At 37.4% G+C, this 10,994-nt stretch overlaps 1 protein-coding gene across 1 annotated transcript in view; it reads right to left on the bottom strand.

Moving 5' to 3' along the window:
- clint1b (clathrin interactor 1b) overlaps positions 1-10,994 on the bottom strand; it is a 40,341-nt gene that overhangs the window by 9,518 nt on the left and 19,829 nt on the right. Inside the window, exons 2-9 of the mRNA XM_016451717.1 lie at positions 9,940-10,044; positions 8,690-8,786; positions 8,193-8,301; positions 7,046-7,216; positions 5,024-5,204; positions 4,280-4,523; positions 4,040-4,121; positions 1,232-1,309 (exon numbers count right to left, since the gene is read on the bottom strand). Of these exons, the coding sequence (XP_016307203.1) occupies positions 1,232-1,309; positions 4,040-4,121; positions 4,280-4,523; positions 5,024-5,204; positions 7,046-7,216; positions 8,193-8,301; positions 8,690-8,786; positions 9,940-10,044 (1,067 nt within the window). The remainder of the gene's footprint in view (positions 1-1,231; positions 1,310-4,039; positions 4,122-4,279; positions 4,524-5,023; positions 5,205-7,045; positions 7,217-8,192; positions 8,302-8,689; positions 8,787-9,939; positions 10,045-10,994) is intronic.

Here is a 10,994-nt window from a genome sequence, read left to right as displayed (position 1 = left end):
CGCTTTCGGTCGTGTAGTATGAACGGACATCTGCATATGATCGGAACTCCACGCAGCTCCTGCGCTACTCTCCATTGGAAATGAATGACTGAATGACTGGTCTGTCGCTTGTCGGAGACAGTGGAAAGCCGGCTTGAAACGCAGTGGAAACGCCAGTATGACGAGGATTGTTCGTTTTCATTTTAAAACATAAACATCAATAACCAGTGTAAATGTAGTCTTACATCTAAGGGGGCTGGGACGCATTCGCACTACAGCCTCACGTGTGCGTCACATCTCTGAGTGTAACCGGTGTGAACTAGTAGGTGTGTTCGACTTGACGTGGACTCTTATTGGCTCACTGACGCTGATGAGATTAACCCCTTAGGTATCAACATTTGGTAACGAACGACAAGATGTTTTTCGATGCTCGATGGTATCGAGGCAATTCTGTCGGTGCCTAAAAAGTATCGAACTAGACCAAGCCCTACTGCTGTGATTACATGCAAGGGATTTGCAATTAAATATTAGCTTTTAAACTTTTACAATTGCTTTAAGTTCAACTGTCCCAATACTTATGCTCACATCAGATAGGGGGATGAAACTCTAGAAGTACTGATCTTCTTAGTTGGTAAAACATGTATGTGTAGAAACAGGCAATAATAAAATGTGACGTACTATAGCGGCTGTGATTGCCTCCGGCACGAAGCCTGTGGCCTCGTGCCTCTGGCCTAATCACAGCCATGCTAATATAAAGCCGGTATCGCTCTCGTACTCGAGTGATATTGCTCTTATATATAAAATATTTTATTATATCTTTTCATGTGACAACACTGAAGAAATGACACTTTGCTACAGACAGCACACACAAACACATGCTGAATTGAGTGCTGTGCCTGCCTGTATAACTTCATGTCTCATATAGTGAGGCTGCAGACGTTAAAAACCACGAGAGTCATACGTGCTTGAGTAGTGTGTAGTAGTAGACAAAACTGCACCATTAATTCACACACAGAACATGCAGACTTCATATTTAAATATAAATACAACTTTTAATTGAAATGGAAAATTTACCATCAAGAGTTTTTTTTCCCCCAACCTTTTGTTTCCCCAAAACATGTACTTATGGTAATGCTTTTCCATAAAAAATGCACAATGAGACATTTACAGATTGCAAGATATTGTCAGATGAGGTAAAAACAGTTTTGGCCCTTGTGCATGTGTGTGTTGTGTACAGTTGGGTCACACATACCAGCAGCTGACGGGAGACTGGCAGAGGCAGCAGGTGAGGAAAAGTCAGCAAAGTCACCAGTGAGATCTGAGCTTCCACCTGCAAAACATTAAGATGACATGAATAGTCTTTAGAAAGCAACACAGTTTAGAACAGAAGCTCAAAAATTTGAGGTAGGTAAGCCCTTACGCAAAGAAAATATATTTCCTTATATATGCATGATCAATATATTAAGTGATTGAACGGTATTTTGAAAATATACAGAATAATATATTTTGTTAATATATTATAATATATTGGATAATACATAAGGAACTTACATGTTTCATATGTTCATATATCGCTAGTTAACAACAGCACAAGCACACTTGCATATACTTAAGTATTTAGCAAAGAGACTATCAGCGTGATGAAGAATGCACAGCCCTTACTTTTTAAATAAAGTAATATATAGTCTTAATGGTGTTAGGCCAGTCGTCAACCTAACCACAGGCTCTACTCTTCAGCACACGGTAACCCCAAAAACATACCAGACATACCAGAAACCCTTTTCAATTCCAAAATAATAGAACATTAAGCACTAACAGATCTCCCCCTATATTAATATTGAGCAAAACCACATGAAATAACTTAATTTTAAGATTAAGTCAGAAGCAAAGCATGCTGGGAACTAGAAATCTGCTGTAGCTCATTCTGTGAATGTGTGTATATATGTGTACATATATTCACATTTATATGGGAACATGTATGTGCAATATATGTGTACAATAAAGGATAAAACCTTATGAATATTACATGTAATGCTATTTTTGTCTTCATTTCTAAATATTTTTATAGGTATCAATATATAGCCATACATGGTCAATAAAAAGAAAGAAAGAAAGAAAGAAAGAAAGAAAAATTGCACACATACAGTGATCCAAAGTGACAGTAAAAGCATTTATAATGAGAAAAAAATTATATTTCAAATAAATGGTGTTCAATGAACTTTCTATTTATCAAAGAATCCTGAAAAAAATGCATCATGGTTTCTACAAAAAATATTAAGCAGTAAAAACCTTTTCAACATTAATAATAATGATGATAACTGCTGTTCATAATTGAGCAGCATATTAGCATATACATTTTTTTTCATTAGCAATGTTGAAAACAGTTGCGCTGCCTAATATTTTTGTGGAAACTGTTGACTTTTTTCAGGATTTTTGATGAATATAAAGTTCAAAAGAACAGCATTTATTTGTAAAACATTTTTTTTGTAACATTATAAATATCTTTACTGTAACTTTAGATTGATTAACGCATCCTTACTGAAAAAAGATTTTTCACAATAGAAAAAAAATCTATTATTTACATCAAAATAATATATTTTTTTCTACTGTGGCAATGCAGAATAGTATGGAAGCCCGTTTCCGCCACTGAATAAAAAATAAAAGAGGTAATTGTGACTTTTTATCTCACAATTCTGACTTTATTTCTCAGAATTGTGAGTTTATATCTCACAATTCTGACTTTATTTCTCAGAATTGTGAGTTTATATCTCACAATTCTGACTTTATTTCTCAGAATTGTGAGTTTATATCTCACAATTCTGACTTTATTTCTCAGAATTGTGAGTTTATATCTCACAATTCTGACTTTATTTCTCAGAATTGTGAGTTTATATCTCACAATTCTGACTTTATTTCTCAGAATTGTGAGTTTATATCTCACAATTCTGACTTTATTTCTCAGAATTGTGAGTTTATATCTCACAATTCTGACTTTATTTCTCAGAATTGTGAGTTTATATCTCACAATTCTGACTTTATTTCTCAGAATTGTGAGTTTATATCTCACAATTCTGACTTTATTTCTCAGAATTGTGAGTTTATATCTCACAATTCTGACTTTATTTCTCAGAATTGTGAGATATAAACTCGCAATTCTGAGAACATATCAGTCTTTTTTCCCCCCTCAAAATTGGACTTTAACTCTTATTGCGAGTTTATATCACGCAATTCTGACTTTATAACTCGCCATTCTGACTTTATAGCTCGCAATTGTGAGATATAAACTCGCAATTCTGAGAACATATCAGTCTTTTTCCCCCCCTCAAAATTGGACTTTAACTCTTATTGCAAGTTTATATCTCGCAACTCTGACTTTATAACTCGCAATTGCAAGTTTATATCTCACAATTCTGTGAAAAAAAGTCAGAATTGTGAGATAAAAAGTCGCAATTACCTTTTTTTAATTTTTTTTATTCAGTGGCAGAAACGGGCTTCCATAGAATAGGACCGAATGATCTGGATGCGTGACTAAAATTCAGACGCACAGGCAAACACGTGTCCATCCACATACACACAATTAGGTTGTCACAACCTGATTGCAACAGCTCTTGACCTCCTGACTGATGCTAGCACAGCACAGCTGTTGGGCTGGTGACAGGATACGGAGGGACAGCAGCATCTGTGCACCCATCTCCTATTCGTTCTTTCTCTCTCTCACACACAACTCACACCCATCTGGGGCACTTAGATGTCTCTGACTGCATCTCTGAAGAACTTCCATAAGTATGGCTTAAAAGCTACATCAACTCTCAGGAAAAAGTTTCTGTCTGAGTCCCTGCATGAAGGAAATTGGGCTCAAAAATGAACAATGACCAAGTAGTAAATGTTATATGCTCCACACACATTGAGCCGTGGTGTCCATTCAGCAGGTGTGGGGGTTTGAATTGGTTTGTGAGTGGTATTTAATCCCCTAACCCTAAGTGTAAGCAATAGTAACAGTGATGCTTAGCAAAAAAAAATACTCGTTGAAACGCGGAAAATGCAGCTGATGGGGTCTTACCTGAAGACACTGGTTGACCAGAGCCAGCTTCCACCATCAACAGATCTGCAAGCCCTGTGCTGGATAACTGACTCACTGATGTCTGAAAAGAGAATGATTAATGTCACATTTCACTTCTACCACATGAAGGCAGCACAGGCTTCCTTTTGCAACCCTAATCACTTCACAGAAAGGACTGTATAGGTGCATTCAGTTGTTTTTGTTTAGGTTTTGCAGGTTCTTTTTCAGGCTCTTTTGTACCTGGTTGTGGTCAGCATCTGGACTGCTTTTGTCACCAGTGTAATGAGCAGCTGCGCCCAGGTCAACGGTTTTGGATGGGACTCCGCCACGTTTGCGTGTAGAGGTGGTGGTAGTGGTGGTGGAGGTGATTGTATCTGTGGTCTGTGTGATCTGGATGCTCTTGGTTGTTACAGTCTCCTCATCATCCTTAAACTCTGACTTTGCAGGACGACCATTCTGTGAAACTCTGTCCTCCTCATTGTCACTGCAGGAAGAGGCAACAGTAAGACAAAAACTAATATAGTAGCTAGCTACTAAAAGTTTATACTATAGTGCAGAACTGTGTTAGTTCAAGTAGATTTTCAAAGTTAGCATGAAATGAAAATTCACCCTATCTATTTTCTAAATGTAAGTTATTGATCTTATTGTCCACCTCGTAATTCTTACTCAAAATGTTATAACTTGATCTTCTGGTGAAATAACAGACTTCTTTCTGGTGACGTATGCCAGACTTCCCTAATCATTTAGTTTTCTTAATCCCAGCCCCTTTCTTACAATTGGCTTAGATTTAGCCGATCTACCTCCTTTCAATCAACAACTGATGGATTTAACCAAGCCCGCATTCTACATTTTTCCTTTTCAATAAACAGTTTCACTCAGATGTATATCACAATATTTTACGAAAATATCTGTCGTTACTTCAGTTACATAGCTTTTCATTCTATGGCTTTATTAATTCTATGGACTGAAAACTCAGTCATGTACCTGATACGGTCTGGTGAGTCATCCCTCTCCTTCTTGCGGAATTTGCTGATGGTGTCATCAATGGTGCTTCCAATTTTGTCACTTATCTCCCCGAGTTTTTCACTGAACGGGAAGCTGCTCTTGTTTTTCTCCCAGTCCTCGTCCCATTTGCTTTTAGATTCGGGGTCAAACCGTTCTCCCGCTGAGAATGTGGATACAAAATCAGTTAGGTGCTGAATTTGTTTCAGATATTTAATGCTTCAGATTGAAATTCACTAAAGGCCTGTTCACATCAGGGAAGATAACAATATCGATAACTGAAAATTTATTAATTGTTCTAATTCCATGAGAAGAGCGAGGTCCAGCTATAATGACAACGGCACTTTCAGAACGATTTTTCCAGCTGATGTAAGATAAAAACATTGACAGTCAATTAAAATCCATTCTGCTTCAAATAACTTAAGCACTTTAAACGGCAAACGACATAACTGCAGCACACTTATAATACAGTTATCGTGCGTAGGTGTAGGTGCTATATCTTTACAGTTATCGTGTGTGAATGGCCCATTGGAAGCTATTTATTGCCTGCTTTCAAAATACACTAAAACAAAGCATTAACTTCAGCACATAATAAGATATTTATGATAATTAAGTATATTTAAGACTTTTTATGACCTCAAATTTGATCAAACTAAATTTATTTTATTTATTTATTTTTTCCTTCTTAAGGACCCGCGGGTACCCTGGATTGAGGTGAAAACTATAAAATAAATAATTTACATAGAAAGGTAGTGCGTTTTGGCCTGAAAAAAACAACGGCTTTAATAAGACAAAGGTTTTTGCATTGATACACCACATACAGAAGTGATGTAATATTTTTCATTTGCCCCCTTGATGGACTTGCCCACAAATGCACTTCAAACTTCGAAAAGTATGGAAAATACACCTGACTAAAAACTCAACAAACTTAAAGTAGCCTATAACATAAAATCAAGCTGTCTGCCCCCTCTGACTCTGCAGTATTTTTATCTTTCTTCACCAAAACAAATCCATCACTGGCATGTCATCATTAATTGGCAATTTGAAACTGTAGTACAGCTAATAAAGGGAGAAATCTGAGCAACAAATCAAAGCAGAAACCAAGCACAATCTTTTGACTTTGCACACAAGTAACATCACTAATGACATGACAAGGGACGTGGCATCTTGACTTGATTAGACAGCTCTAAGAGAAAACATGTAATACAAAAAGCAGAGATCTGATTATTTCTTCTAACCTGATCATAAACTTCACCAAATGATGCAGTGAGCAAAGATGAAAAAGTGATAGCCCTAAAATCAAAACAGCTCTAATCAAAAGATCAGTCGTGGGAAGAAGGAAATCCAGGGGGAATTTTCCTTACAATGCAAGAAAACTTCAGAGGGCCTAAAACAAATCCCTGTGGGACGCCTACAGTACACAGACAAAGCAGCTCACTTTTGGGGTCAAACACAGTTTCAAGAGATGAAAATAATGCCTCAAAATGACCTGTGATAAAAGGGAATTCTTGGTTTATTTGATTACCAATAAAACCACTGGAACAATCACCACAACATCACAATACATTTAGGAAATACTAATAATAAAAAGCACCCGACAGAAAGAACTATTATATCCTATCTTATATCAGATCCTCCGGAAATATCAGCAATCTCTTTTTTTTTTTTTGGTTAGCATACAATTTGGCATGCATTTGCTAAGTATACTGGTGTAAGAAGTTGTCAGACTGTTAAGTCACGAATGATGTAGGCATGACCAGTTTGGCAGACGTATCTTTTTGCCCATATTCATGGAATGCCTCAAATAACTTTTATCACGTTTTTTTTAGGTTTGCAAGAGTTTGGGGAAAAACAATCTGTTTGTCCAACCAACAGCAGACAGCAAAACATCTGTGAAACCTGTTTGGAAAATGTTCAATAAATGGTTGCACTAGTTAGTGGCACTAGTGGTTGTAGAAATCATGTACTTTCAAATTTAGAAACTCTCAAATTTGCTACACTTACAGTTACTTTCTTTGAAGCCTCCCATGCTGTCAGAAGATACTCCAATGTATTTGTCTTTATTCTTCTTGGCTTTCTTCCTCTCTTCACGTAACCGGTCATCATCCTGAACAAACTCTACCATTTCTTTTACCTTCTGCCGTACGTTAATGCCCTGGTCCTTTCCATTTTCATCTAGCAAAATAGAAAAGAGCTTGTCAAATCATATGGAACTGTTTGGTCCATTTAATCTTGTTTTTGCAAAATCTCCATTAGATACAGTATGAAAAATCAACAAATGTCAGAATGTGACCCTACACAAAAATTCCAGTAGTTCAGCAAATAATATAGTGCCATAGTCAACTTTTCTTTGTTGGTAATGCCTGAATTTTGCCATTTGCTGCATTGATGTCCTACAAAAGCCTTGGTAGGCTACAAAATGATTTCTTGTTGTTTGCCTAATTAAAGATTAATTGAATAAAAATTCACAAATACAATGGTGTGAAGGCAAACCTTTTGGGTTGAATACCAAAATTAAATCAAAGCTACTGATGTGCTAATGTTCATGAATTGTCTCGGTAGACGACTGAAAATGTGTGTAAAATGATGAAAAATTAAACAGAATCGCTTTTGAAAAGCCACAGAATCTTTGAAACATTTAGAACAAGGCACAGCACTTTAAATAGCTACAAAAAGGAAACAGACACTAACACCTCTAGCACTGACTATGAAGACCTGTTTCGTCATTCACTTATCAGACAAATGTAGCTTAAAGATGTAGTGCCTTCAGAAAGAATTTACCACTTTTATTTAAAATTTTTTTTGCTACATCTCCAAATTTTAACAAACGAAATTTCTTCTTTCTCTATAATGAAATATTAACATAACTCGTGTACAAATAAGCTTTCCAGGTCTTCCTGTCGGAGAACAACTCAAGAGCATGAGGCTACGTCCAGTATGCTTGACACCTGGGAAGTATAACTTGGGTGTTGAGCTATATTTAGGTTATGATAAAGCAATGTTTTTAGGCCAAAGAGCTCAAATTTGATTTCATCATATCACACTCTGCTATACTTGTTTGCTTATATTTTTCCATTTGCATACTACTTGAATAAAAATTCTCAAATAAGTTCCTTTTAACCTTTTAATCTTTTCATCTCCTTAAACTCACCTACAAAATGATAATTTTCCAAAGAGCGCAGGTCGTAGATATGTTCTCTGGTGCTGGTGACCACCCGCTCTGACCCGTTTCTGATGAGGTACGCTAATAGTAATAAGGCCTGAACACATGGAAAAGGGCATTATTCTGGATATTTCCAAATCAAGCAGCTAAAAGAGTTAAATGCAGGATTTGGGGTAAAAAATAAGTTTACTTTTTTGTACACTGAAGGGAACAAGTCAAAATTATTGTTTGGACCCAACAACATGCTACAGATGCGGCACACAGACATCACGACAATAATTTTCAATGAAGCATTCATTTATGTTTTATAAAACCTTTGTGTGAGGAAATGAATGAAAATTAGCAATAGACCGACACACAGGCAGGGCCTATGAATTGGCCAATATCTGGACTTTGGCTAAATATGTCTAAATGAAGTCTAAACTTATTTTCAGTAATTGTGTCTCATTTGAAAGTATGATAAAAGATGAGCAGTGCACCTGTACCTTGTAAACTCTCCTCCAGTTCTTCTTGTTGTCTTTCAGCATTCTAGTCCAAAGCATGTTCATAACTTCAGGGAACTGCTCGTACATAAATGTGGATCTGCAATAAGGTGGATTAGTCACATTATGTACAAAGGCTTTATACTAACTACTTAAAGTAGGAGATTCAAAAACTGAAATGATACCACGCCAAATTGGCTAAATATAAAGTATTGTAACCAGGGGATAAATTGGGCTACAACTATCTGAAATAGATAGTCCTCTCGTTCAATGAAATAAATAATGAAATAAAAATTCTCTCTTCCAGTGGAACCACTGAATAAAATGCAGTGATTCTGAAATGGCCCAGTTGATATGCAGTAGCAATTCTTTATTTATTAAAAGTTGTATAATAGAGCATGTCATTGAATCTGTCAAAAACAGGAATTATACCACTGACAAACTAAACAGCTTTAAAGATTGTATATTTTCCCATATATTTAAAGTTTTTTTTAATGATATTATCTGTTATTTTGTGTTTCCTATGTAAAATAGGAAGTCGTGGCCTAATGGTTAGAGAGTCGGACTCGTAACCCAAAGGTTGCGGGTTTGAGTCTCGTACCGGCAGGGATTGTAGGTGGGGGGAGTGAATGTACAGCGCTCTCTCCCACCTTCAATACCACGACTGAGGTGCCCTTGAGCAAGGCACCGAACCCCCAACTGCTCCCCGGGCGCCACAGCAAAAATGGCTGCCCACTGCTCCGGGTGTGTGTTCACGGTGTGTGTGTGTTCACTGCTGTGTGTGTGCACTAAGGATGGGTTAAATGCAGAGCACTAATTCCAAGTATGGGTCACCATACTTGGCCACATGTCATGTCACATTGTGACATGTCACGTCACAATATGTTGATATTACTAACACAGTGTTTCTATCAAGGTTTGGCATTTTAAAATACTGCCAAACCATCCATCCAGTTACTGATTTTAATGTAGACTGCTTTTTCACAGCTTTCACAATTTAACACGACACTAAATTCATCTAAAAAAAACTGCATCTAAAAACTACATGAGGGGGTAATGAATCAACTTTCAGACTATCTCAAGTCTAAGGCATGATGCAATGCAACTGAAATCATCAGCTATCAATGATGAGATAATTCTTAAGTAATTGCCCTACACAAATGTCTTGCGGTAATTGAGAGTAGAGTCATTGAATGCCTGAAGACTGAAGGGAACACATAGTCCTTCCACCACCCAGCAGGCTGAGCACTTACTTGGCAATCTCTCCCATGAGCTGGCCCGATGGGCCCCAGGGGTCATCATTGGTGGCTTCTCGAACCTTGGACTCTATCTCTGAGTAGTTCATCACAACATTGGTGCTGGGAAACAGAGAAAAACAAAGAACCACAAATAAACACCAGGCAACCACACACAGACACAAGTCCATATATTGTTGCACATGGAGGTGTTGAAATAAAAAAAAAACTCTCTCGAGCCGGTCAGTTTTGGTCAACTGGTGTGTATTTTGGACTGATAGGAGAGAACGGGCTGCCAAAGGTTTAAATGTGTTCAGAGTAGGGCTGTCGCGATTCGTCGATTTTATTTGACTATTCGATTTTTAAAAATCCTTGACTTCATTTTGCTCGCGTCGACTAACCGGCAAAATACCGGAAGTGGCGCATTTCACAGACGAGAATGTATAAAACACATTATTAGTCTGTTTTGCAAGGCTGCATGATATATTAAACCCATTTAAAAATCATAATTAAGAATAATTGTGAATTTACAAACGCTACGATTTAATTAAATAATTATATGCGATGCAGTTCTAATACAGTATATGCGCTTTAATTATTTACATGCGTGTAGGTTGTCATTCAGAAGCATGGCTTTTCTTATCACTGCTATGCCGATGACACTCAACTCTACTTCTCATTCCAACCAGATGACCCGACGGTAGCTGTTCGCATTGCAGCCTGTCTGAGAGATATTTCTAGCTGGATGAAGGACCATCACCTTCAACTTAACCTTACTAAGACAGAACTGCTTGTGGTTCCAGCAAACCCATCGTTTCATCACAGCTGCTCTATACAGCTGGGTTCATCAACCATAACTCCTTCCAGGACAGCCAGAAACCTAGGAGTTGTGATCGATGATCAGTTTCACCGACCACATTGCTAAAACGGCCCGGTCCTGCAGATTTGCTTTATACAACATTAGGAAGATTAGACCCTTCCTGTCAGAGCAAGCCACACAACTTCTTGTCCAAGCTCTTGTTCTCTCCAGACTGGACTATTGTAATGCTCTCTTGGCGGGCCTTCCCGCATGT

The sequence above is a fragment of the Sinocyclocheilus anshuiensis genome, unplaced genomic scaffold (genome assembly GCF_001515605.1).
Source record: "Sinocyclocheilus anshuiensis isolate Anshui unplaced genomic scaffold, SAMN03320099.WGS_v1.1 scaffold25, whole genome shotgun sequence".
Lineage (NCBI taxonomy): Eukaryota > Metazoa > Chordata > Actinopteri > Cypriniformes > Cyprinidae > Sinocyclocheilus > Sinocyclocheilus anshuiensis.
Note: the sequence above shows the minus strand (reverse complement) of the source record. Positions and strands in the feature narration are given on the sequence as shown.